At 36.5% G+C, this 27,760-nt stretch overlaps 1 protein-coding gene across 7 annotated transcripts in view; it reads left to right on the top strand.

The window, feature by feature from the left end:
- The window catches only part of HERC1 (HECT and RLD domain containing E3 ubiquitin protein ligase family member 1), a 105,967-nt gene that overhangs the window by 20,463 nt on the left and 57,744 nt on the right, over positions 1-27,760 (top strand). For 6 of the 7 annotated variants that reach the window (XM_086620396.1, XM_086620399.1, XM_086620398.1 and 3 more), the window contains exons 2-23: positions 225-1,180; positions 2,450-2,545; positions 2,851-3,045; positions 4,625-4,936; positions 5,666-5,762; positions 7,581-7,724; positions 9,188-9,315; positions 10,190-10,334; positions 10,430-10,601; positions 11,752-11,886; positions 13,705-13,870; positions 14,467-14,592; positions 15,864-16,085; positions 17,307-17,459; positions 17,640-17,772; positions 18,279-18,470; positions 19,650-19,871; positions 20,787-20,960; positions 22,644-22,758; positions 22,850-22,970; positions 24,757-24,928; positions 26,892-27,198. In XM_086620396.1, the coding sequence (XP_086476522.1) occupies positions 251-1,180; positions 2,450-2,545; positions 2,851-3,045; positions 4,625-4,936; positions 5,666-5,762; positions 7,581-7,724; positions 9,188-9,315; positions 10,190-10,334; positions 10,430-10,601; positions 11,752-11,886; positions 13,705-13,870; positions 14,467-14,592; positions 15,864-16,085; positions 17,307-17,459; positions 17,640-17,772; positions 18,279-18,470; positions 19,650-19,871; positions 20,787-20,960; positions 22,644-22,758; positions 22,850-22,970; positions 24,757-24,928; positions 26,892-27,198 (4,457 nt within the window). In that variant the 5' untranslated portion in view covers positions 225-250. The remainder of the gene's footprint in view (positions 1-224; positions 1,181-2,449; positions 2,546-2,850; positions 3,046-4,624; positions 4,937-5,665; positions 5,763-7,580; positions 7,725-9,187; positions 9,316-10,189; positions 10,335-10,429; positions 10,602-11,751; positions 11,887-13,704; positions 13,871-14,466; positions 14,593-15,863; positions 16,086-17,306; positions 17,460-17,639; positions 17,773-18,278; positions 18,471-19,649; positions 19,872-20,786; positions 20,961-22,643; positions 22,759-22,849; positions 22,971-24,756; positions 24,929-26,891; positions 27,199-27,760) is intronic. The other variant, XM_086620400.1, reaches the window with a different exon arrangement.

The raw sequence follows: 27,760 nt of genomic DNA, 5'->3' as shown, positions 1-27,760 counted from the left end.
CAAAATGTCTTTTTTATACTACTCCTGAACTGATCTGTTAGTATTTGATCTGAATTCCAGGTCGCAGCACTTATATGGGCAAAATGGGGGAACTTTGGTAATTCTTCGTGATTAATGTTTTGCTACTTGTTTTCTTAAAGGATTATTAGAATTTTTCCTGCTGAGAATATTAAGTTCTGTAGATAATATCACACATCTATTTACAGTTTTTTTTTAATCTTCAGGTCTAATGGCAAAGGAATAAACCAGCATGGCAGCTATGGTCCCACCTGTGAAGCTGAAATGGCTTGAACATCTGAACAGCTCCTGGATCACAGAAGATAGTGAATCTATTGCAACAAGGGAGGGAGTTTCTATCTTGTACGCGAAATTAGTCAGCAATAAAGAAGTAGTGCCATTGCCCCAGCAGGTTCTGTGCCTCAAAGGACCTCAGTTACCAGATTTTGAGCGGGAATCTCTATCTAGTGATGAGCAGGACCACTACTTGGATGCCCTTCTTAGCAGCCAGCTGGCACTGGCGAAGATGGTATGCTCAGACTCTCCGTTTGCTGGAGCACTTCGAAAACGTCTCCTTGTGTTGCAGCGTGTCTTCTATGCACTTTCTAATAAATACCATGATAAGGGTAAGGTGAAGCAGCAGCAGCATTCACCAGAAAGCAGTTCCGGATCAACAGACGTGCATTCTGTCAGTGAACGTCCCAGGTCAAGTACAGATGCGCTCATAGAAATGGGGGTTCGGACTGGATTGAGCTTGTTGTTTGCACTGCTAAGACAAAGTTGGATGATGCCTGCGTCAGGACCTGGCCTTAGTCTTTGCAATGATGTTATCCATACTGCAATAGAAGTTGTGAGCTCTCTACCACCTTTATCTTTAGCCAATGAAAGCAAGATTCCACCAATGGGGTTGGACTGTTTATCACAAGTCACAACGTTTCTTAAAGGAGTGACAATTCCAAACTCTGGGGCAGACATGTTAGGTCGTAGATTAGCTTGTGAATTGCTTCTTGGTTTGGCTGCCCAGCGAGGTTCCTTGCGATACCTTCTTGAATGGATCGAAATGGCTTTAGGTGCCTCAGCTGTAGTAAACACCATGGAAAAAAACAAGTTACTGCAAAGTCCAGAAGGGATGATCAGCTTTGATTGCTTTATGAGTATATTAACACAGATGCGACGATCTTTGGTAGGTATACCAGCTTTGATTTTTCTACATTGCAAATATTGTTGCATTCTTGTTTCGCAGTGCTGAATGCCAGTTTGCTGGATAAATTGCTTAATATATTAAAAAAGGTGTGTGGGTTTTTGTTTTTTTTTTTTTAAATATTTTTGCCAGTATTTTGTTTGTTACCCACCGTCTTTTTCTCTTCCTCGCTGCCCACCCATTTCCTTGTAGGTAAAGAGATGAAACTGCAAAGCAATCCCTGTGTTGTCACTTTAGAGCATTACGCTCTAACTTCAGGAAAAGAATCAAGGACATACTTGATCCACTTGCGTTGTACATTATAAGTTAGAAAGTATGGAATTGTTTTTAAGGCTTACTTTGCTGAATTTGCTTAGAATTTAAAGTTTTGCAGTATGCCTGTTCCTGTTTAAAATTATTCATATTGGACATTCCTGTGCTCTAATTATCCTGGACCTCTGCTTATACATCTTTGGAGAATCAGTGAGATTAGAGATGTGTAGCCTTTTTGCTATTGCTCAGAAAGTAACGTGATAAGAAAATGAGCTAAATGGTTTGGATGTGTGGCACACTGCTTTGTATGTTGAGTGCCAACTTCTGGTCCTAGACGAATAGTCGTTTTAAAGTTACAAAATTATTGCATAATATGCAATCAGAAGCTGTGGCAAGCTTCTGCCTCATATGCGTAGACCGAAACAGGGAAGGACTTTTTCCCTGAAGTGGTCCTTCTTTTCTTTCCTTATAATGCTGGCTAATAAACATAAATTTTAAAAGCTAAAAAATGCGAAGAGTAGAGACCATGAGAAGAGCATGGCAGTGGCAGGATGTGAATTGGACTGAATGTCCTGATGGGCAGCTTTATTTGTTATTGGTTTTGGAGTAGATATAAAATTGGAGACCAAAAGGTGGAAGATACATAAACACAAAAATAATGATAATTAGTCATTTATAAATGAAATAATAATCCCTTTAAACTAAACACAAGTGGCATGCATTTCAGAACAAAACAGTATTAGGAGAAATTAGCTCTAAACCCAGATATTTTTACAAAAGTTAATAAGTAAGAATGTTTAGCTAGCACTTGTCACAGTTTTGTTATCCTGAGGTGTATGCAGATGTCACAGCTCAGGGGAGAAAAGTAATTTATCTATGCTTATAGAAAGCTTTGAATTTTGCTTAACTGTAAGAACAAATCTCTAACGTATTTTGTACTGGTGCACTGTTGCCTTACGGAAGTATTTTTCTCATAATAACAGCATTTAAAAATTGCAGGGATCATCTGCTGACCGAAGTCAATGGAGAGAGCCAACTAGAACATCTGATGGCTTATGTTCTCTCTACGAGGCAGCCCTGTGTTTGTTTGAAGAGGTATGTCTTGAAACAAACCTTGACTTCAAGATAATTGTAGTTTATTTCTTCCTCACACATCTGATTGGTGTGTGCATGTGGTCCAGTCTCTACTGAGTTATTCTGGAGTAGAAGAAGAAGGCAAAAAAGGTGAAAAACTAAGATGTAGAGAAACGAAGTAATTTGGGCAAGCTGGTTGTATGATGATGGATGATTTGTGTTTTAGGCAGAGAATCGCATTGAGGGGAAATTAAAGTTGCATTAAATATCGTAACTGTGGAAATAAATGAAAATGATACTGTGCAATAAATCTCTCATTTTAATAGGTTTGTCGAATGGCATCAGACTACTCAAGGACATGTGCCAGCCCTGACAGCATTCAAACGGGTGATGCTCCCATTGTTTCTGAGACCTGTGAAGTGTACGTTTGGGGGAGTAACAGCAGTCATCAACTAGTAGAAGGAACTCAAGAGAAAATACTTCAACCCAAGCTTGCTCCAAGTTTTTCTGATGCACAGACCGTGAGTGACATTTGTAGTGGTACATTATGTAACATTTAACAGCTTCATAGTTATAGTATGAAATTGGAAAATGGTACTTTATTTCTGAGTGTCAAGTTGTAGTGAATCACACAAGTTATTTTACTGAAAGTGTCTCACTACTTTAACTGATGCCTGGAAAAACATTCTGTTTCTTTTTTAATGGCACACACAAATCAATACCCATGTAACATGAACAATTGAATTATCTAATTTGCTATGAAGTGCAGTTGCAGAGACGAATTTGCTTGCCTGTAGTTGTTTCTGGTTTTTTGTTTTGGTTTGTGTTTTTTTTTGGTGTGGTGTTTTTTTTTACTGTTGTTTAAAAGATATCTTAACTACTCAATCCGTTAGATTGAGAATTCTTTTCCGTTGGTGGTTTTCATGCCAAGGTTGCCTAGTTTAAAAGTCCAAACCAGGCTAACTGCTGGCACAGCAACCTTAAATAGCTTTCTGTAAATAAATATACAGTATGCTCTTTCTGCTCTCAGTCAGATTCTGCAGTTGCCACCGAGCACTTCTGTTGATGCGTGACACAGAATAGAATAGTTTGCTTTTCTGCTACTATATTGGCTTTGCAGTGTTGACTCAAGTAAAAGCGTTTTTTTGGTCACTAGACAATTTCGGTACATTTTGTGAAATTGTTTCTGCTGACGTCACTGATAGATTTTGTATGCCAACGGACTGCAGGACCAGGCATCATAAAGCAAGTTTGTGCATTCAAAAAACTTTGATTAAACAAAACACTAATACACAAGAGTGGAATGAGTGATCTGAATGCATGAGTTACTCTTTAAATAGTGCTGTATACACTCATACAACATGTTTATGTGTTTTCCCACTGCAATAAACAATTTTTTTCTTCTGCCTTCATTGGCGATCTTTGTAGGATTTCTTCTATATGAAGTTAATTCACAGCCACAGGGCTGTCACCATGCAGTCCACCACCTGCATTGTGCCATTTTGTGATGTGGACTTGTCTTTAAGCTTCAGATTTGAACCTGCTTTGCACTTATGTTGTGTTAAGATCCTTATAAGAAATTATTGCGGGGTTAGTTAGTTTGCTATTAGGTCATTCTTCAGGTGTGCTGACTTTCTGATAGAGGCAAGTTCTTACTTTCTTAAAAACTTTTAATCTTTTCTTTTTTGGTGTTTGTGTAATTAAAATGCGTAGTCTCAAATAGTAGTGGATTTTTAGCATTTGGCATATTTAAGTAATGTTGCCACTTGGTACTGGTTAAAATTAAGCAAAACCTACAGTGCTTTGTCAACCTGTTCTTTTGTCTTTTTAATCTTCAGAAATTAAGATATCTTCAAATACTGTCCATTTTCATCCATAAGTTTTGGAGATCTGAAGGCAGCCTCAAGTTCTGTAGTCTGTAGAAGAGATGCAAATAAATAAAATAGAGTATTTACTATTTACATCCTTTAGCTTGTGTTATATGAAAAAGTTATGTAAAGAAACCTGACGTTTTGTTTAAAAATACAGACTTCTACACCTATATGTGAATTTTACATTTATCTAATCTTTCTTTTTTACTATTCTAACCTTTTTTTCTAGATTGAAGCTGGACAATATTGTACTTTTGTTATTTCTACGGATGGTTCTGTCAGAGCCTGTGGTAAAGGCAGCTATGGGAGGCTAGGACTGGGTGACTCCAATAATCAGTCCACATTGAAAAAATTGACTTTTGAGCCTCATAGGTCTATTAAAAAAGTGTCTTCTTCAAAAGGATCTGATGGTCACACTTTAGCATTTACAACAGAAGGGGAAGTCTTCAGCTGGGGTGACGGTGACTATGGAAAACTGGGACATGGAAATAGTTCAACTCAGAAATATCCCAAACTTATTCAGGGTCCTCTGCAAGGAAAGGTATGTTTTGTATAGTAGAGCACCTGTTTTTGTCCTGATCAGTTGTGGTGATGTGTAAAATTCGAAACATAGAAAATCTTATGGAAAAGCTCTGTCTTTTATCTAAACTTCTCTTTGAAGCTGGAGCTGCTTTCAGCAAAGCACTAAAGCTTATGGTTGCCTTTAGGCATGTGATTTGGACAATGGCATTGTCAGTAAAACTTCTCGTAATCTTAAGAGTTAAACTTGGTCATATGCTTTTGCTGAACTGCAGTGACGTCCCAGGAGGTGGTTTCTTTTGTTAACTGTAACATTAGGACTTTTGGTATACAACTTTTTAGTGGCTTCATTTGAAAAGTGGCTTTGTGTCGTCCTGCAAGGCCTTCTCTTCCCTATCTGCCTATGTTTTGGCCAGTGTTTTAAACATCCACCGATGCTTCTTTTTGCTGTCATAGGACTGGGATATCATAATGTTAAATTTGCTTGGTAAATTAAAAATGATCAGTTTTATAGATAAACTCGTCTCTCTGTGTACTGATTTCCACTTACCAAATACTAAGTAGAGAAGATCGCAAAGATTACGTGTGTACTTACTCCATGTGAGTGAACAAGTTGACTTATGTAGACTGCTTCTGAAACTTGACTTTCATAGGCTTTCAGGCTTCCTATACAATGTGTAAAAAAAAAAAAAAAAAAAACCAAAACCCCACAACAAAAACCCCTTGATTTTTATTTTTACTTGTAACGTAGGTTGTTGTATGTGTATCAGCTGGATACAGACATAGTGCTGCTGTTACAGAAGATGGAGAGCTGTATACGTGGGGAGAAGGAGACTTCGGAAGATTAGGTAATTTTAAAATTTCATGAGATGTTTTTGAAAGAATTCTTGTGTCTGATGATGATACAATACATCTTGTTCTCTTATTGTGCCCTGTAAATATACACACATATGTACAAAGGAGTGTGTATATAGGTGAGTGTATTAAAACTAGAGCAGACTCTTGAAAGATTTAATGCAATTAATTTTACAAATATTCTATTTTTTTTATTTTTTCTTTTCAGGAAAAGCTATCTTTATTCATTCATGAGACTATGTTGTAGTTGTTTATTCTGAGTTGTAGAACACTGGAACAGGTTGCCCAGAGAGGTAGTGGATGCTCCATCCCTGGAGACGTTCAAGGCCAGGTTGGATGAGGCCCTGAGCAACCTGATCTAGTTGGAGATATCCCTGTTCCTTGCAGGGGGGTTGGACTAGATGACCTTTGAAGGTCCCTTCCAGCCCTAACGATTCTATGATTCTATGTATGATTGCCGCTACCACTCTAGATGTAAAAAGTAGCTATCTTTAAAAACCTGGAAGTCTAGATACACATGGTCTAGTGATGGTAGGATGGTTCTCTGAACAGTCATGAATAACTGGCTAATAATACCAAGGGTCTGATTCTAATGTGATACTAGTAAGGATACTTGACATTAAGTTTGCCAGAATGGGTTAATGTCACTTTACCTTAATACGTCTAAAAAGTTAAATTTAACTGAAATGAAAAACACAGTATTCCTATTTGATAAAAGTTCACTTGTCTTTTCATCATCTTTGCTGTACAGCTGGTGTGCCTACTATAAAACCGCCCTTCTCAAGCAGGTTTGGTTAAACCAACAGATTTTGCACAGAAAATTGCTTCAAGTTGGGCTTTAGTTCCTTTCTGCTGTCTTTACTTTGAATGTCGTGATCGCCAGGCAGAGAGGTGAAAGCAAGTAACTGACAGCGGCAGAAGATGAGGACAGTGTTTTACGACTTGAGCTGTCACAGTTTGTCGAGATAATCAGTAGAAGTGCTGAGCATATCCCTGCTGTTAAGAACAGAACACTGAGTTAGAGGTTTAACCTACGGCTTTGGGGGGAATTGTGGAAATGTTCTCGTTGAGTTTTAGGTTAACATGGGGTTTTTCTGTGCTTTGGGGAGCTTGAAATGTGCAATGCTGAGTTCTGGTCTGTAGCTGAAAAGTGGCATTTAATTAGGTCATAGTAACTTGTTCCCATTTACTCAGTTATGGTTACCAAATATTATTATTTTCCCTCCGTTCCCTGTTTTTCTTCCGTATTTCTACATTTTCTGTAGTTTATTAGACATGTGACTCATGCTTATTATGAAGTAGGTGATACTGTAATGTCTTGGGCTCCTGCAAAGGGCCAGTTAGAATTGTGACTGTCTAAAGCTAACTAGTTTACTGGTTTTATTTGTGCAGTATGTATGCTTTTATAGATAGTAATAAGAGTGTGCTCTTATTTTAACTTCCTCATGCTACTCAGGCTACCTGCTGCCTAGTATTAGGTAGTAGAACTGCCTAATCAGCTAGTATTAAAGGCAGTTGTACTAGTAATTCTTTCTATTTGTTTTAAACTGGGTGGAAAATAATCCTATGATTTAGTGGCAGTAAGGTATGAACAAGTGTTCTGGAGTATGTCTTTGAAAAATTAAATGTTTATTAACTTTACTACAGCTCTCTTCTAGACTTTACTGCAAGTCTTTCCAAAAAGTGGCCAGAAATGATAATTTGTGACAATTACAATGTATATGGGTTTTGCAAAATCTTACTGAAATTACAAACCATAAATAGAAACTAAATGTTCACAAAAAGAAAGCATGTTTTTCTTTTTTCCTTAGGTCATGGTGACAGCAACAGCCGCAACATTCCAACTTTAGTAAAAGATATTAGCAATGTAGGAGAGGTTTCCTGTGGCAGTTCACACACAATAGCTCTGTCCAAAGATGGGAGAACAGTATGGTCGTTTGGAGGAGGAGATAATGGTAGGTAAAACGAACATTTTGGTAGTAATTTTTGTCTTATTCCATCTACCTCATAGCCTCAGTACTCCTTGAGGTTTGGTGGTTCCTTGAGGTTTTCCTTTGATATCTGGTAGATGCTGAAGAAAAGGATTTTAGTAAAATCTAAATACAGTATTTGACGTTAACTGCAAGATTATAGACGTAAAAATCCATATTCTTAGAAGGATGAGAATGTTTCACAGAGCAGAAAGCTTGATGAGTGCATAGACAATTCTGAAAAAAATACTTTGCTGATGACTTTCAAATAAACTCACTTATTTGATATGGCAATAACTGTATTCATGTACTAGAAACTGTTGCATTTAAACTGCCTCTTAAAGAAACATCTTCCATCTCATTGCCAATAAATGTTTTGTCAAACACAGAATCGTTTGTTTCCTGATATTACTATATTTTGCTAAATTGGGTTACGCTACTAGATAAAAATTAAAACTCAGATTAAAATTACTGTATAATTACTTCCTAGCCTAGTATGAGTAGAGAGGAAAATGCTTACTACAGAAATCTCATAATCAAATTGGTAGTCAACAGCAGTGGGTCGGAATTTGAATTTCATGCGAAAGCTAACTCTGACAAGTGCATATAGAATTGGTCCCACTCCTCTGTCTCCCTCTTTCTGTAATTTCAGTTGAAAAATCAGTTTTTAACAGAACAGGCATCTTAATCTTCACAAAGTATTGCAATTTGCTCTTCTGTTTCAGTAAATTATCAACAATTTGACTTTTGGATATTGATAATGTGGTACTAAAATATTGTTGTAGGAAAGCTAAAACAGCATGAATCAAAGCATAAGCTTTGTAAAGCTTTCTTTGTAAAGTTAGAAATTATCTTTGTAATATATTTCACATTTGATTTTGTTTTTTCTTCTTCCGTTTGAGGAGTGGTTTTTTGTCAATGCACTGACATGGTCTAGTGACAGTCCTTGTTATTGAGGTCATTGATTGAAAATGGTGAAGTTGTACAGAAAAATGGCTGTTTTCAAGAGAAATTTAAAAGAGGAATAAGGGAATGAAAATGTCAATGTTTACACAAATACACACAGCTGCTAGGAAAAAAATGCAGAAAAGTTGAGATTTTTTTCAAGTCACTTAATAAAGTAGGAGAGAGAAATTTTTTAATCTTTTTTGGCCAAATACAAATAGGTTTAGTGCTTCGAAAGGCTTTAGTAATTAAACAGCAAGGAATGAATAGTGTATTATGGAATTAATATTAAATATTTAAATACACTATAATTATATATTTCTTGAAGTCTGTAATTAGTGCAATTGAAAGAGAATAGGTTTTATAAATATTGTAATGTGTTTTTGTTTTAAAAATACATTCTGACATTTTTGGAAATCCAAAAAGAATTATTTTGGAGTATTTCAGATTGTCGTAGTCTATGTATTGAAAATGCCTTCCACTTGTGTTTCCTCCTTTTGCAGGCAAACTTGGTCATGGTGATACAAATAGAGTATATAAACCTAAAGTTATAGAAGCCTTGCAAGGGATGTTTATTCGAAAAGTTTGTGCTGGGAGCCAGTCTTCACTTGCCTTGACATCAACAGGGCAGGTAGGCGAAGTCAAGTTTTCACTCAAATGATCAAAGTTCGTGAAGATGGTGTGGGTTTGTTATTTCAGCATTTATTGTTTGGACTGTGCAGAAAATATTCAACTAGTACTTAAATAGCAGTAAAGTTCTCTGTTGACTAAAACACTTGAGACCCTAATGCGCTGGAGTAATTCAAAATGTGCCAAAGAGCCATGTAAAAGTATGCTTTTGAAGAGTCTTGCTTAGCCACAGAAAAGGAATTATTTTTAGGTTCATAAACATAACCAGTTCAAAACCACATTGATGTCAGGAGGTAAAGTGGGTTCTGGAAGCAAAAAGCAGTGAAATGCTTGTAATTTTTAATGCATTAACCGACTTGGGTGCTTAAGTGACATAATAGTTTTTTAAAATGTGTGTGTATTTTAGAAGATAGTGTTATCTGAAGGCTTTATTACTAATCTGAAGAATCTCAGGAGAGCTTGGAGATAAATGTTTAGGTGGTAAACGAAGGCCCTTTCTGGCATGAAGCATGTACATGTAATACAACAAGCATTTCTGCGCATGGAGCTGAACTGACCCCTCACCCTTACCCCACTGTGATTCGAAGACAATGGGTTTTTAAAGTGTGGTTTAGGAGCGCTGAAGTTTACTGTAGCAATTTCTTTTCTTACAACAGCCTCCCCATTGATGTGCTCTGTGGGCAGTGATCTGAGTGGTTTTGGGGAAGAAATGCAGAGTGTATGAAATGTACGTTAGAGACATGGAAGTACCGTGCGTGTTTTGTTGAAAGAGTAATTGCAATTTAATGTGCAAGTGGTTTTCTGGTATTTTGTTTGTTTATGGTCACCAATAATGCTAATGTGGCATGCTGATTTTTGTGGTTTGTTTGCTCTAGGTTTATGCGTGGGGCTGCGGTGCGTGCCTTGGTTGTGGCTCCTCAGAGGCAACTGCTCTCAGGCCGAAGCTTATTGAAGAACTGGCTGCTACAAGAATAGTTGATATTTCGATTGGTGACAGTCACTGTTTGGCACTTTCTCATGGTAAAAAAAAATAGGGTGTAAAAGTGCATAATCTTCCTCTTGATCAAAAGCCATTGTATCTCAGGGTGTTCTTTCTGCTTTATTTATGTTTATAGATAATGAAGTTTATGCTTGGGGTAACAATTCAATGGGACAGTGTGGTCAGGGAAACTCTACTGGTCCCATTACTAAACCGAAGAAAGTAAGTGGTTTAGATGGAGTTGCAATTCAGCAGATTTCAGCAGGAACGTCCCATAGCCTTGCCTGGACAGCTCTTCCAAGGGACAGGTAACAATGACAGAGGGGGACAGGTGTAAATGTTTTTTATGCAGGTCCACTTTGGGATACAAATAACTCTTTCCTGAAGTTGTTAACTATGTCATGCATTTCAAGTAGTCTGCTTGTAATGTGTTGAACTGGCGAGTCTTTTCTTCTCTCTTCCTCTCCTCATCTTCCTCTCTTTCCTTCTTTTCTCTTCTTTTTAAACTGTTAGAGATTACAAGTGAAAATAGAGCAGCAACAAGGATTTGTATATTAGTTCTTTATATGTGAAGATTTCTCCCCTGCTATTAGACAAAAATTACCTCTATTTACTAAAATTGACAAGTTAGGCAGTGGGAGGAGAAACAACTCAGTATTTTTAGTTTGGTGCTTCTGACAGGATTTTTTTATGAATCAGGCAGTTTATTTAGTGCAACAAGGAGTAAACTAAGCACAAGGCTTTGGGAAATGGGGAAGTTTAGGCAAATTACTGATGTGTATTTAAACATCTTAACAAGTTTACGGATTGTTTTGTGTTAACCAAAACGAAAACCAGGTACCGAAATAAATAGTTTGGTTATTAATACACAATAACTGAAATAATACTTTGTTGCACCAAAGACATGAGTAAGTGGTTGAAGTGAACCGGTAAACTTCAGGTTTCTGTATCTTCTGACGCAGAGGAATGGAAAAACTTAATATTTGGAATATAATTCAGGAACAATTTAAAATGCTCTTGTGTTGAAGGAAGCTATCTTAGAAAAATCAATTAAGAAAATAGTGAGACTCAAATAGTACGAAGTGGTACTATCCATTTTGAATTCTCTTAAATTGTATCAAAGTCTCTTTGTAGTCTGGCATTTGTGCTAAAACCAACCTTGTGAGTACTGGTCAGCTTTTGCTCAAGTCAGATTAAATACGTACGACTTTATGTTTATGGCATTGTAGGTGTTTTTGTTCACAAACGAGGAGTGTTTGATTTGTAAAGACCTTCACAGAAAAGAGAACAGAAAATACCTTCAAGGATCAGGAAGTTAGTCTGCCTCAAACAAATTTGTTATTATTCTAAGAAAAAAGTTAGTTCTGTCAAGTGTGTACTCATCCTCCTTAAACTGTTAATTTATTGAAGCAGTTGGAATGTTTTCAGTAGTTAACTTATTTTGATGTTTGGTTCCAGGCAAGTTGTGGCATGGCACAGACCCTATTGCGTAGACCTTGAAGAAAGTACCTTTTCGCATCTTCGTTCTTTTCTTGAGCACTACTGTGACAAAATTAACAGTGAAATTCCCCCTCTTCCTTTTCCTTCATCAAGGTATATATGGCATATGCATGTTATAGATTTGTTTTTTTTAATATTTTTTTTTCTTTACAACAGTGGTGCGTGGCTTGTTCCTGGTTAGTCTTTTCTTTAACAAGCATGAGTCTGCTTTATTTGCTCTTTCAAGTTGTTTGTTTGTATAACACAGGTGCTTTTCAGTGCCTCAAATGTAGTGGAATCTTTTGTCTGGAGTTTATTTTAATTATGCACTGAATTAAATATTCTCTTTCAGAGTTATCCTTTACAACACATTTTTCTATATAGTTGAAATGCATTTACTATTTCTGTGCGTTATTATTTCTGCTTTGCAAGTTCTTCCTCCTGTAACCAGTTTGAGTGGATGCCTACTGACTCTAATCTACTGATTAGATTAGTTTAGGCTAAAAAAAACTCTTCAGGTGATGATTCATGCATTCAATTATTGACTAACATATGCTTGATGCTTGGACCAGGAGATGTATAGTTGCTATTGCATTTTGAGTTGGGATCAATGCTCTGGTAAAACCTTGTTTCTGTCGAAGGAATTGTGATATTTTTCTACAAGCGTTTTTAGCATGTGAGGGTGGGCTATTTTGTTCTTGCAGCTCAAGGTCTCTGATCACCTCTGGAGAAATGGGCATCATTCAAAATGCATGAAAGACTTTTTAAAAGGTTGTGTATGACTGTTCAGGTTATGTCAAGTAGCATAACTGGTTTCTGTCTGAATGAACAAAACGGAGAAAGGCAGTTCAATTTTTTTCAGGAACTGATTTGCCTATGAAACTTTGAAATGAGGTGTAGTATTACAATTACAGCAGTTTGCCTCTGATACAGAGGTTGGTAGTGGACTGTTGGGGATATTTCATGATCATTTCCATGTGAGTTATTTTATTGTTTGGTTGTGAGTTTTTTTTAAGATAAGATATTCCATTAGTTTTGAAAATGCAAGCTGCTTCTCACAAATGTCAGATTCATAGACATGAAATGTCACTTAGGTTTGAAATATATATGCCAGAAGCATTTTCCTTACTTTGGATTTAGGGAGCCTTTATGCATTTCCATAAATTTGTCTTTTTTGAAAGGCACTCCAAAAATGAAATGCAATAAAACTAAGCCTATCCTGATAGTGCCGTATCGACTAGAACAACCTCTTGACAAATCATCAATAATTGTTATTACAGCTTCCAGATTTGAGTCTTTTCACCACAGGTGGCATTTTAAATATATTACTATAAAACACAAAAGTGTGAATGTTTCCTTGCTGATGTTTGTGAAAAACAATATAAATATAATAAGATAATAAATAAACAATATAAGTAAAATAAATAAAGAATATAAATATTAATAAGATTCTTATGAATCTTTTGTCCTTGCCACAAAGTTTTTGAAAAGTTTTCTTTTTTAAGAAAACTAGGAATTAATATCCTGACTTTTCACTTTTAATCCTATTGTTGTACACCTAAGTCTTCTGAGAGATTAAATCTATTCTTAAAAGTGGGGTTTTTTTTCCTTTATGTGAGAAAAATATTTGTCTGTCTATTTGTGTATTTGGGGATGATTTTGCCTCTTAATTCATGGGACTGCTTTTCTTAACTGAATGCCTCTTGGAACCATTGTCCACAAAGGCACTTCTCTCTATTCTAGTTTTGGTTTTTGTTCTTTTAAGCAGATTGGCAGTAGGTTTCCAGAGGAGTTTCTTTAAAGTCTCAGTTGTTTACTTACCTTTCTGGTATGCAAAATCAAACGAGAGTTAAAAGCTTAGTGCACAAATAAGTGAAAGAGCAGTAAGGCTAATAATTGGAGACACTAACAGGGATGTATTTCTTTTTACAGGGAACATCACAATTTTCTTAAATTATGTTTGAAGCTACTTTCTAATCATCTTGCACTTGCACTGGCTGGAGGTGTAGCTACTAGCATTCTTGGCCGGCAAGCTGGTCCTCTTCGAAATTTGTTGTTTAGACTGATGGACTCTTCTGTCCCTGATGAAATTCAGGAAGTAAGTAATACTTTTTTGTTTACGTGTGAAAGTTCAACTACTTTCTTTCTTTGACTGTGTAATTAAAGATTTCTCTGACTTCTTTGAAATTGGCACTCCGATGAACATGATGCTGACTTACCAGTTGTACTCATTAAAGGTAAAAAATGTAATCACCATCACAGTTTTATGATCTGAAAGCAGAGGAGAATGTTTACTTGAGAATTTCGAAAAGCTGCTTTTATTTTGTAACATTTTAATTATTATTGCTCATAATAATGAGCCTAAGATGTTAGTGTTGTGGATTGAGTAGCTGACTGACTTGATTAATTTCTCGTAAGATAGCACTCTTACAGGAAATGGCAACATAGAAAAAATTTTTTTTAATGTTTCAACCATATGTTGGTCTTATTTCACTGCTTCAGTGTACCACGTATCTTTGCATTACAGAATAAAAGCTCCATGTGCTGTTGTCTGATAGAATTCTGATGGTAAATTAAATTAATTGAATGTTTTGGCTATATCGTGTGTGATGTACCGTATTTTTTAAAGATATAGTTGAGTTGATGCTTTATTTCCCCCCACTGAAAAAGTATTCTCTGCTACTCTAACTTTAGGTTGTAATTGAGACTCTGTCGGTAGGAGCAACTATGCTACTTCCTCCACTGCGAGAGAGAATGGAATTGCTACATTCTCTTCTACCCCAAGGTCCTGATAGATGGGAAAGCTTATCAAAAGGACAGGTAAGGTCAAGTAAAAATATGTGGTGCTTTGAAAGCAATTGTGGATTTTTATTATTTTTTTTGCTAGAAAGTTTAGAACAGTGAGGTGAGCATCATTTGCAGAGTGCAAGCACATTATCGATGAGGTGCAGTGTAAAGCCCAATTTAACAAAATATGTAGCCTGGCTAAATCAGTATCTAGCGAGGTAAGGAGCACTACATGTTTTCTCAAGTGAAGCTTGACTACAGAAAGGTTAGGAATTGCTGTGTTAGCATATTTAGACAAGTTTGAAGGTTAGATATTTCTGAATACTAGTCTTGATTTAACAAGTCTTGGTAACAGAAAGTTGACTATTTTCTGGGAAGAATACTTGGATAATGCTTCTCCTACGTGGGTTTCACCTTACTTTGCAAAGACGACTAAGATGTTCTTTTTTTTTTTCCTTTTTCATGAATGTAAAGAACAGGAATTGATGCAGGTTAGGAGATTTGCCCAGTATCCTACAAGTGGAAGGAAAAAAATTCAAGGAACATCTGTTCCTGTCCTTGAGGGCAGTAGGAACTGAAGTTTCAGCATTAGTCTCGGGTTAAAAAATGAGAGGAGCTGTTATTCAGTTCTGTGTACATAGGATCCTGATCAAATCCTTTGTTTTATAAACTGGAATAGATTGGTTTACACTCATACGGAAACTATGGAGAAGAATCTTCTTATTGTAATATTCTGAAGATTTGTGAAGATTAGTACCAGTAATTAGTACAAACTAAATTAGTACCAGTGTTTAGTACAAACTAAAACACTCGACAATTGCTAGGGTAGGGCAAGTTTAGTTTTTTCAGGAATCCTAACGAGCAACAGCAGGGAACAATACTGGAATTGAAGGTCGTTACTCTGCATCTGCCACCTCCCTTGGTCTAATGCGTGCTTGCCCTGCTTTTTACCCTTTTTCCTATGTATAGATTAGAATAATTGCTCCCTCTTCCAAATAATCAGATAACTAGAACAAAACGGAGAAATGATTTGATCCATTGTCTAATCTCTCTCTCTCTCTCTCTCTTAAACTCAGATTTTTACTAGGTATGGTCCTATAATTTGGTATATTTATCTGTTCTCAATACTACAAATATGCAGAAAAAAATTGTTTGTATTTTTTTGGTCAAGTCCTCCAGCTTATTTTCACATCTCATTAGAATATTTTTATTGCGTGAATGTGCCTGATGCTTTTTCCTTCTTAGCTTATTATTTTATCTTCATTAACAAAGAGTGTTTCTTGTGTCTAAACATTTTTCTTTAGAGAATGCAATTGGATATTATTCTGACAAGCTTGCAGGATCACACCCATGTAGCTTCCCTGCTTGGCTATAGCTCACCGTCTGATGCCACAGAAACTTCCTCGTTATGTATCAGCTATGGAAATCTCTCTGATCAAACGTATGCTGTCCAGAGCAGTCATCCAGATACTCATCTAGCTGAAATCTTAATGAAGACTCTTCTAAGAAATTTGGGATTTTATACAGTACGTACAGGCCTTGTATTTATTTATTTATTAGTTAAATGCTAATGAATTTTGACTACTTTGAAGTGTTAAAAGTTTTTCCTCACTTTCAGAAAATGGTGCTCTTTTGTTCATCTAAATTAGCATTGACGTGTGTTTGTGCTGAAGTGAACTAAGATCAGTTAAATCATCTCTGTCGTTATGGTTCTAATGTTATTGTAGTGGTATTTATTGTTTAGCTTTGCTTATGTAAATGTAGATGGTTTCATATCAGGCTAAAGTATTTTGTTGCTCTTAGTTTGGCTTCAAAGTTTTTTGCAAGATCGACTGTAGCACATCGAGTAAGTAGATTGTATGGAACTCTTTTTGTCAGTATAATCTCAGCCACCAGGGAAAGATAGGTAGACACCAGGAATGTTAATCTGTTTAATTACCTTTGCTAGGGTAACTACTTTATCATAGCTCAGCAAGTACAGGTCAGCCATCTTATTATACCTAGTGTGTCAAACAGATTGTTGCTCTTAGCTGTATGATGGTAGAGGCTGATGACAAGTTTAGGGGAGCGTAAGAGCAAGTAACCGACTCTTTCGCCTTTTCATTCAACTAGCCAGTTAAATGTAACAGTGAAAAGAAATCAGAGATTTTTACTTCTCTGGCATAGTATCCCAATCTCCTGAGGGGGAGGGTTGGTATTGTTTTGTTCTTTTCTCTAGACCTCCACCAGTTATCTAGATTGAGCTATCTACTTGGAATTTTCTTCTTGAAACCAACTCAGTTTTTCAATAGAATTCAGAATGAAGTCAAGCAGCCAGCTACCTTCTGCTCCTTTTATTGCCATCTCAGATAATGCAAGGAAGGATTCTGATCTGAAACGGTTTATGAGTCAGCCCACAATACATTTTAAAGGGTTAATACTTGTTTTAACGTATTATGATTTGATGGTCAGGGTGGGGAGTGAGTTCTTTCATCCAGTTATCCTTGGTGAGTTGAATGAAAAATAATTCTGCATCTGAAAATACCCTTTTTAGGATAGAACTGTTCGCTTGACAGCTGTTGCAAGCACTGCTGTGACATTCTAATAAACGATTGCCCATGATCCTCTTGACTTTATCCAATTTCTTTGATAATCAGAGGTGCACATGGTAAAGGTGAAAAAGCTTCTTTTTAAGGTGATAGTCAAGTATTATAGAGTTTGAAGATAGAGTTAATTTGTTCTTCTTTTTACCCTTTTTGTCTTAATAGGACCAAGCCTTTGGAGAACTGGAAAAAAACAGCGATAAATTTTTGCTGGGTACATCATCGTCAGAAAACAGCCAACCTGCTCATCTTCATGAGCTTTTATGTTCATTGCAGAAACAGTTGCTGGCTTACTGCCACATCAACAGTGTTACTGAGGTGTGTGTCCTTATTTTTGCCATTTAGTACGGGAAAGTTAATTCAATATGCATGAGCACCAAAACGTTGTAAGATTCCTCTTGAAAATCTTCTGAGTATGTGAAAATTTGACTTAAAGAATGAACCCCTTAAATACATTTACTGATTTATTCTCATGTTTGGTTGTTTGTTTCCTTTTAGAATTCCAGCAGTGTGGCACTGCTTCACAAACACCTTCAGCTTTTATTGCCTCATGCTACAGATATCTATTCCCGTTCTGCAACGCTACTTAAGGAAAGCTCTTGGAATGGTAGTGTTGGGGAAAAACTGAGAGGTAAATATTCATGGAAAAATCAGTAATGGTGGCAGCATAAGCTTAGGGAAGTTCTTGTTTGTCTAGATTTGAGTAATAAAATACATTATTTCCCTATACCTGCATAAAGTAGACATACCAAGCCTCCCCCAAAGGAGGAGATTAAGTGTCTGCCCAAGGATAGCTTCTGGTTCATATTTTTGGTATAACATTTTGCATACAGGAAAAATACAGAATAGAGAGGATATTGTCTCTGTGCGTTTTTGTTACAGTCTCATTAGTTCTAGATTTCTCTTTTTAAAAAAATACAGGTTGTTTTGAGATTACTGAAAAGCAAGGAGGTAAAATAGGGAATGGATTAATAATTATTAAACAACCCCCCCAACAGAACATGTACAGTTGAGACATTATTAGACAGCTGAGACATTTTTATGCAATTCTTTCTGACTTACCAAATTTGGGTTAGAATATAACTATATCCTGAATTGTAATTATAGTTTTGGTTTTGTGTTTTTTTTTCTCTGTAGATGTAATTTATGTATCAGCTGCTGGTAGTATGCTCTCTCAGATTGTCAACTCATTATTGTTGCTGCCAGTATCAGTAGCTCGACCTTTGTTGAGTTACCTGCTAGATCTGTTGCCACCTTTAGATCGTCTTAATAGACTGTTACCTGCTGCAACCCTTTTAGAAGATCAAGAATTACAGTGGCCACTTCATGGTGAGTGTAACAACTAACACACTTTTAATCTGGAAAATGGCAGGTCACCTTTATATAGTGGAAGTTTAAAGTTGGTGGGTTTTTTTTTTTAAGCTAAGTGTTTTGCTACATCTCCCTTTCAAATTCTTAAATGTACGAACATCCCTTGCGGTGAAATATTTTCAGCTGCAGGTAAACGTCTTTATTCTGTCAACCCAGAACGTATATTTACTTGAGTGAGAATCCAAGAGCAATATGGGAAATACATATTGACCTGAAAATACTGAGTTTGTAATTCATGAAAATACCATTCTTTACCCGTAAAAGAAACACGGATTTTAGAATCATAGAATACTTCAAGTTGGAAGGAAGCTGTAAGGATCATTGAGTCCAACTCCCTGCTCCTTGCAGGACTACCTCAAACTAAACCATATGACTAAGAGCGTCATCCAGACACTCCTTGAACTCTGACAGGCTTGGTGCTGTGACTGCTTTCTAGGGGAGCCTGCTCCAGTGACCGACCACCCTCTCAGTGAAGAACTTTTTCCTGATGTCCAATCTGAATTTCCCTGACGCAGCTAATACACAATTTTGTCATGATCTGTTTACATTCATGTCCAAATTTTACTTTTGCTTTTCATTTTGTGGTATAATAGAATTTTTACTTAAAGTCGTGAATTACCTGCTAAATTCCTGAATGTGTGCCACTAGGTATTTCTGGTGCCAATGAAATAGAAATATAACAACAGAGGTAAAGTGACCGAAATTTGAGATAGGAGGTGCTATACTTATTTACCATTTATTGCCAAAAATACTAATAAAAAATTCAAAGTTTTTTGCCTGTATTAAGTGCTGTGCCCAGTTGTGTCATTTATCTGTGCATGTTTATCAGAACCCAAAGAAATATGTATTGGACGAAATAGGTGCTTGGGCAGAGTTTAGAAAAGCCTTTGTTTCACTGAGTATGAACAGTTGTACCAGGAATGGTGATGGCCTCTGCTGCCACTGAAGTTACAATGTTAGGAGATCTGTTTGTCCTAACTGCTGATTCTTCAGTTTACAGATCCTTGACTGAGAGGCAAATCTGCCATTAACTGGGAAATACGAACAAGATCTGCCATTCATGTTACTAATTTTGGAATTTTTTTTAACATCAGGGCAACACTGACTGATTTGACAATTCATTGCTAATACTTTCAGGTGGACCTGAATTAATTGATCCTGCTGGAGTGCCCTTACCACAGCCTGCTCAGTCGTGGGTATGGCTTGTTGATCTGGAGAGAACTGTAGCATTGCTTATTGGGCGGTGTCTTGGTGGCATGCTGCAAGGACCTCCGGTGTCCCCTGAAGAACAAGATACAGCCTATTGGTTGAAAACTCCACTTTTCAGTGATGGAGTGGAAATGGATATTCCTCATTTAGGTAAGCTGTTAAAAGCAAGTGTGTAATTGTCATTGGAAATATTTGTGTTCAGTTTTGAGATTTCTAATGATATTTGAGTAAGTCTGTCTTCTTAAAGTTTGTCTTTCAGCATTCTTGTCTGTTTACGTAGTAATACAGAAAGTATGGAAGTGGGTATTTTAAGTATATACTGTAATTTACAAAGAGTCTTGGAAATGCATACGTAAGAAAAAAAATCCGCAATTTGTCAGTGAAAGAAGTAATGTAGACTTCACTGAGTTAATTTTAAATGTTTTACTCGTAGATAATCAGCGTTTAAAAGACACACCAGAGGCCCCATTGTTCGTATTTATTGTTGAAAAAGATAATCTTAAATTGTATTCTACTTAAGCAGTGGAATATTTATTAATTAGAAATAATACTATTAACAACAAACTTCAGTCCATTTAACCTACCAGAAGTGTTAACAGGATTCAGCGTTAGTATTTCTGGTCACCCCTTCCTATCTGAATAATGCGCTTTCTTCTGCTTGTCTGTGACCTGTTCCTCTTAGTACATCTCCTTCCTCTGATTCTGAGTAGACTACTTCAAGACTTATTTGCAAGACGTAGTATTTTGAAATGAGTCTGTGTCTGAGGGTACAATAATTGCAAGTGTATGGCTATGTACTTCAGGTACAATTAATGATACAGAATTAAGCTATTGAGTTGGATAATGCTTCTAAATCTTCATACGTTTTAGGTAAATTGTAACTCTAAGTCACTTTATTCCTTATCTAATGTGAATTCGTAATCAGATAATGAGAATGTCTCTTTCTTTTCTTTTTTTTTTTTAAATTAAGTGGAAAGCGAAAGCTGTTTTGTACCCTTTTAGATAGATGCGTGTAATCCTCAAAATTTGCAGAGTTTAACTTCTTAAGTATTTCTCATCTGTTAGACAAATGCATGAGCTCCTTATTAGAAGTGGCCCTATCTGGAAATGAGGAACAGAAGCCATTTGATTATAAGCTGAGACCCGAGATTTCTGTCTATGTTGATTTGGCTTTGGGTTGTACAAAAGAACCAGCAAGGAGCCTCTGGATCAGTATGCAAGACTATGCTGTTAGTAAAGGTAAGATTTGAAAAATAAAAATGTGTTTGTGTGTTACAAGCGTATTGCATGCTTCAACTACATGCCTAGCAGAATCCTGTATTATCTTCGACAATTTTTTTTAATTCTGTGACATGATAAACTTAATTTATTGTTTTGTTCCGTGGTCTTTCTTTTGCTTTTTCTGTTATTTATTTTTGACATTGATTCCAGTGTTTGGCAAACGTGTAGTTCAATGTTCTTTTCCCCTCCAAACTGGAAAAAAGATACTCTTGTTTTTCTACTCTGTTGTTGGTGTTTCTGTTTTCCTAGTAGAGCAGGGTAAAACTTGGAATTAAAAAGAAAAATCAATGGGGAGGACACAGGGGAAGGCAACGTAACTTGCAAAATATGTTAGGAATGGGATAAAAGGGGTAAGCCATCTTTCGTGTTTCAAATCTCTGCGAGGCTGGCCAGACAGTATTAATGGTTCTTCATGCTTATTGCCTAAAATCTGGGTACCTGCTCAAGCTTTCTGGGTCTCCTTTTAGTGAGCTCTACTAAGCATTGCAATCGTACTGGAACTCTCTACTGGATCCAGAGAGAATTTCTGTAGTGCTGGCCAAGCTAGACCAGATCGAGAGGATAGCAAACAGTATTGTTTGCCAACAGAGAATTCTGTTGCAGAATTCCACAGAAGTAGGAATTCCAGTAAAAAAGGCTGGTTGTCTGTTTGCAAAATCTGATATGAATGGGCTGATATATATTACTCTGATTATGGAACTGGGTGTTTTAGAAGTTGATGAGGTTCTGTTCTGTTCACAACGCAAGCTGATTGAAAGCTGTATGGTGATGGTTAGCATAACATCAAATGCAAAGTAATGGAACTTGCTGAGGAGCAGGTATGTTAGACTAAACTTGATGTGGCCAGGAAAGTTTTTTGTGATTTCTACAGCTGTTTTCAAGGATTGATAGGTAATATTTAATTGAAAAAATACTATGAAGATATTTGTAAGGAAGTGGGACAGTAATATTTTTTTTCCCCCTTAAAAATTATGATGCTTTGTGGAAGTTTGCTTTGCAGTTTGGTTACTTTATAGGAGAACAATATTTTTATAATGGTTCTTTTTAAAGTGGGGAAAAAATATTTTGAAATTAAAAAGTCAGTTTCTGAAAGTACTGGTTGAACCTTGATTTTGAGACCTGAAAATGTCTTTTGTTAATATTAGCAGTGAAGCTTGTGCTTAAGCTTGTCCTTGTGTTCATAATTAGCTTTCCTACTGGAGATAAGGCTTTTTCCTCATAGGTGAGTCCGCGAAACAATTCTGTTTCAACCACATGTAAAAGAGCAGAAAGTCTCAAATATGGTGTGTTTCTGACCAAGTTCCATGTAAAACAGTGGCTCAGTGAAGAGAAGAGCTCCAGTTCAGTATTGTTGCTTGAAAGAGAGGTTGCACCCTAAGTTCAGCTCTTTGAATCTCTGGTGGCAGCTTGTGTGCACGCCTTGGCTGACTGTTAGACTTCATTACCTTGAGCAGACCAGAACATGTTTGTCTGAAGCAGTGTACTTTCCAGTTATTAATGTTAAACTTATTTCTTAAGCATTAAAACTACTTCTAAATTGAAAGATTTAAACGGGTGAAGATTTTTTTTTATTATGTCATTGAAAATATATTTGCTTGTTGGAAACAGTAGCCACTTTTGATGAATCCTTTCTATTTTCAGATTGGGATACTGCAACTTTAAGTAATGAATCACTCCTAGATACTGTGTCCAGATTTGTTCTTGCAGCTCTGCTGAAACATACAAGTTTACTTAGTCAAGCTTGTGGTGAGAGCAGGCAAGTAACTTAAAGCTGCTTTTAAAAATTCAATGTAAATTTTTAAAAGAAAGGTTGTACAATTTTTTTCCCTTTTGCATCTCTTTTGTAGGTACCAGCCTGGCAAAGCCTTGGCAGAAGTATACCGCTGTGTATATAAAGTTCGGAGTCGCCTTCTTGCCTGCAAGAACATGGAACTTATTCAGACTAGATCATCTTCAAGAGACAGATGGGTAAGATTGTAAATCTCTCTTCAGTTCTTCAGGCTTTACTGTCTATTAAGAAAATATTCCGTAATGTGAGTTTCATATATGTTGCTGGTATTTTTGTCCTACCTTGTTGAAAAACTTTCAGGAATTTTCAAGTGAAAATGGACAATGTATAATTAGGAGTCCATTAATCTGTAGTACATGTAGTATTAAATCAGTGGAAGCAAATGATTGATGCGCAATATTTAACTCAAGCACAGCCTGAAGCCTGGTTTTACCTGAAAACATAGCACTAGTGGTGTGCCACAGAAGCCTTCAGCTTAGATACACATTACTTAGCTGTGTTGACCAGGCTACAGCTTAGTCTGGCTGCCATTCCTGAGCCCAACCGAGTTACCTGGCCCTCTGATCTCTGTCCCTCTCTCTAGCTCTCTCTTACCTTTCCTTGCCCTACTCTCACCCCTCTTCCTTCCTCCCCAGCCAGCCTTAAGGCTACTTGTCCTTGTCAGTCCTGTATGAATGGTAGACATGATAGGACTGGGCCTGAAACTAGCATGATGCAACTTCTGAGTCATTTTATTAAACCAGGTCAGAATTGATGATGGCAGTGTTCAATGAGTTACTCAGGGTTGGGGACTGTTAGGCATTACAGGGTCGTCCTTGAAGTTTGTTTAGGGTTTCTCTGATAGGCTTTTTAATTGCTGTTTACGATCTACAAGTGGGATATTTTTAATCGAGGAAATTCTCATGTGGCACCAGGATTATGAGGCTTTTTAGCTGTATTGTAAAGCACTAGTAATGTTTTTTAAAATCGTGTAGGTCTGTTTCCTCCTTTTAAATAACACTAAGGGGATATGTGTCTCAGATTTAGCACTGTTGGGAAAAAATAGCTAGTTTGTGTAGTATACACAGGCTTAATGGTAGAACGGTGAGAACAAGTAAGAGATGCTAGAAATACAGTGACCGTGATCTGCTACCACAAAGACCTTCTGTTTTTTTGGAAAGGAAAACTGCCAGGAGAGGGCAGATGAATTATTCTGGTGGCATGTGTTATGTACCAAGATTTGTGGGATTAATTACCTTCTAAAGTATTCTAAAATGTCTAAGGTAACTGTATGTTTTATATTTAAAACTTTGCCTTCTTCAGATTGTCTAAAGCTGTTTCCTGCATTAAAAAATTGTCCGTTAGGTAGTAAGTATTTTGCTGGTCGGTGCTTATATCCTCAAATTGAAAGAAAGCATTAACCTGAGTATTATCCACTCAATCAGAAAGATGGTTTTAAATTCAAATGCTGAGACTATTATTCTTCTTGTACACTTCATATCCTGGTCTTTGATCTTGTTTAATTTCATTGAAATGAAAGGGAGGAAAAGAACTGCAAATTCAGGCTGTTAAGAATAAAAATGGGAACATACTTGGTATCACTTTTAAGTAAGAAAATCTTGTCCGTCCAAGTTTTTATCATATTCATGTCCTTTTTAAAGGAAGAAAATATGAGACGGCAACATGTGCTTGCTAAAGGCTTTGGTGCTGAAGTGTCAACGTCTGACAATAGAGTCTAAGTAAGCCTTGCAAGGAGACGTTTTTCTGCAAACAATCTAAGTAACAGTTATTAAGAAAAGTGACGTTTTTCCAACTGATGTGTTTAAAGCCATGAATGTAAACAGCTGTCTTTGTTTTTTATTTCATGCAATATCAAAAGTGTCTTTTTGATAGGAAAAAAACTTAATACTCATGTCCTTTTATGTTCATCTTTCATTTTGGTGAGAATTAATTTCACTGTACATATATTATTTTTTTTTAATCAAGATGTTAGATAACCAAGAATCTACTGATGTTGATACTCAAGAACATTCTTTTACTCGTACAATTGATGAAGAAGCAGAAATGGAGGAGCAGGCAGAACGTGACAGAGAAGAAGGACACCCAGAACAAGAAGATGAAGAGGAGGAAAGAGAGCATGAAGTTATGACAGCTGGTAGTAAGTACTAGCTATATGTGCGATAATGTAACGTGCTTTGGAAGGACAATATATTTTTGTCGCTGAGGTGAAATGGAGGAATAATTTAGAAGATTATTTAAAAGATTTGTCTGCATAAAGATTGTGAGAATTTTATATTTATAGAATGATGTAGTGCTTTCATAGGGTCGGAAGTGTCTTCTGACACAAGGGAATGTGAACACTAGGCAAACGGTCTGACTTTATGGGCAATTCTCAGGGCATCCGACATATACCTGCGCTTCTTATGTGCACTGTCTACAAGACTAATAGGTTTCATGTTTTCTCTGAACTTCTATTCGATAGATCTCTTGAGTTTTCATCAATACTTATAGAGAGAGTTTTTGCTGTGTTTGTATGCGTTAATCTTTCTGTAACAAGCTTTGAAGGGTAATGTTCTGAAGTTTTGAAACAAAACTGCTCTTGATAACAGTGGGCTGACTGAATTGAAATTCACTTGTATCTTTGAATATCTTCTTGAATCTGTTAAAACATTTGAAGTTTTAGTCAAAGTTTGGTATTTGTAACGCTACTTGCAACACTTTCTCATGGGTTGTCTAAAAAACTTGTTTAGTTCTTCAGAAGATAGCTTGGAAAAGGCAAACTTTCCAAACTGTTGTTATTCTGACTTAGGCTGGTAATGAGACTCAGTGGAGTAGTTAATACTTAATTTTTTGGAGTTTAGTAAAGCAACATATGGTCAGTTGTTTTTTCGATTGTTACCCTAGTGTTCTCAAAGACAGAAATCATGTTAGCCTTTGAAAATTACTGTAGAATGTATGTAGCTTAAAAAAGAAAATTGACTGACTTGAAATAGTTTCCATAGATGTAGCACTTTTTTTTTTTTTCTTTTCCAAATATTGTTCCTCTGGATACTGTTAGAATGTTTATCTTTCTCCAGCCTCTGCTGTCGTCATCTGTTTTGCTGTCAGTGTTTATATTCCCGGTTAGGACTCCCATATTCCTGATCAAATGATATGTTACACCTTTAGTTTCTATATGATGTGTCATTATAGCCACAATGCAGTAGACTTTCCTGAAAGTGTACACCTATGGAATTGAAGTGCATGTTCATGAGATGATTTATGGTTATGTTACCTGTTCAGTAGATACAATATGCTTTTGCTGCTTATCCTGGGCAACTCAAATTCTACCTGGATAGAGTTTCTGGATACAATAAAGGAAATGTGTCCAGAAATATCCAGGCAGACAGTAGCGTTATGTGCACAAGCAAGTAGGAAGATGATAACTTTTAGTGGAGATCCTAAGGGAAGCTGATCCTGACATGTAGAGTTCAGTTTGCGTCATTGATGCCTTGCTGCTTCTATTAGTTTCAGTGAAGGAAGTGTTCAGATTTACCTTTGTCTTTCTAAAGGGGATCTGAACCTTTAAAATGAAAATGGTTATGTCAAGAGAGCTTTACGTCTTTGGACAGAGATGATGTGGTCTCTCACACAGCTTCTTCAGAAGAATCTGTCACCACAGCAGAATTGAGCAAAGTGAAGGCTAAGAATTTTGACAGGATCTTCATTGTACTTGTACTGAGCAAAGCTAATAAAAGCCTGAAACTGTTTCAGTATTGAATTACAGATATGCTGGTGTCTGGAATACAGATTTACAGAAGCATTGCTTTGTATACGTTGCTAAAAGGCAAACATGAAATAATCTCTTTCTTTTTGATGCTGCCCAAACAGGAGGTGTTTAGTATTCTGTCAAATTGCTTTGTTCTCTTTGTTTTAAACTTAACAGTGTGTAAACGCTTCATTTAACCTGTTTGCATGACTTGTTTTATAGCTTTGTATTATTAATGTATTCTTTTACTGTCGGAAAAATATTCATTGTTCTTTGTAGTTGGGCAGTTTTTGGCCCAAGATGTAGATGAATATTTAATTCTATGTAGTGTTGTCTAGAAGTTAAGACCTTCTTTTTGTGTTGCATATTACAGAAATATTTCAATGTTTCCTATCAGCCCGTGAAGTAGCTCGCAGTCGGGATCGAGATAGGATGAACACTGGGACAGGGACTAGACTTGATGATCCACCTCCTCAGTCTCAGCAGGAGCGAAGAATCAGCACTGATCTGACAGAAGGCCAAGATGTGTATACTGCTGCATGCAACTCTGTGATCCACAGATGTGCCTTGTTGATCCTAGGAGTAAGCCCTGTTATCGAGGAGCTCCAGAAACGAAGGGAGGATGGACAGTTACAGCAACCTCCCTCTGCTACTCCTGAGGGGATCGGACTCATGACCAGGTGCAGTTTGCTCACTATGTAGAAAAGTTAACTCTCTCTGCTTCCTTTATAATTGATTAAATAACCTCAGTTTTCCTCTGAGGATTCTTAGAGTTTTTTAAAAAGAAGAATTTTGCCTAGAGCAATGTTATGTTTTTGTTGAGATTAGTGATTTTTCTTGTTTTTCTTTGTCCACTTTAACTAAACCTTAACAAGAGTTTAATTCTGTGTGGACTGTATTTACTTTTCAAAGTTGGGCTTAGTGATGAATAGTCATGGAGCCCAGATCATCAGATGTACAGATAATCTGCGGTGATTGGAAAAATTATATATTTTTCCTAAGATTTGTTTGTGTTTGGATTTTTTATTACCACGTTTGTATTTTCTTGAACTTTACCAATGTCCTATATAGTAGCGTCCAAAAAAAAGTTTGTAGGATATGTTTAGAAGCAAAAGTTTAAAAGCCTGTTATGAAAATGTCGTTCATGATTGATTTTTATAAATATTCCGAAGATATTGGCATGTGTAAGAAACTGTTGTTAGGTGTAGGAGAATAACAAAATAAAGCCAGACAGCTCATTGA

This window comes from Tauraco erythrolophus, chromosome 14 (genome assembly GCF_009769465.1).
Source record: "Tauraco erythrolophus isolate bTauEry1 chromosome 14, bTauEry1.pri, whole genome shotgun sequence".
In the NCBI taxonomy this organism is placed as follows: domain Eukaryota; kingdom Metazoa; phylum Chordata; class Aves; order Musophagiformes; family Musophagidae; genus Tauraco; species Tauraco erythrolophus.
The sequence above is the reverse complement of the archived record's forward strand: the minus strand, read 5'-3'. Positions and strand labels throughout refer to the sequence as shown.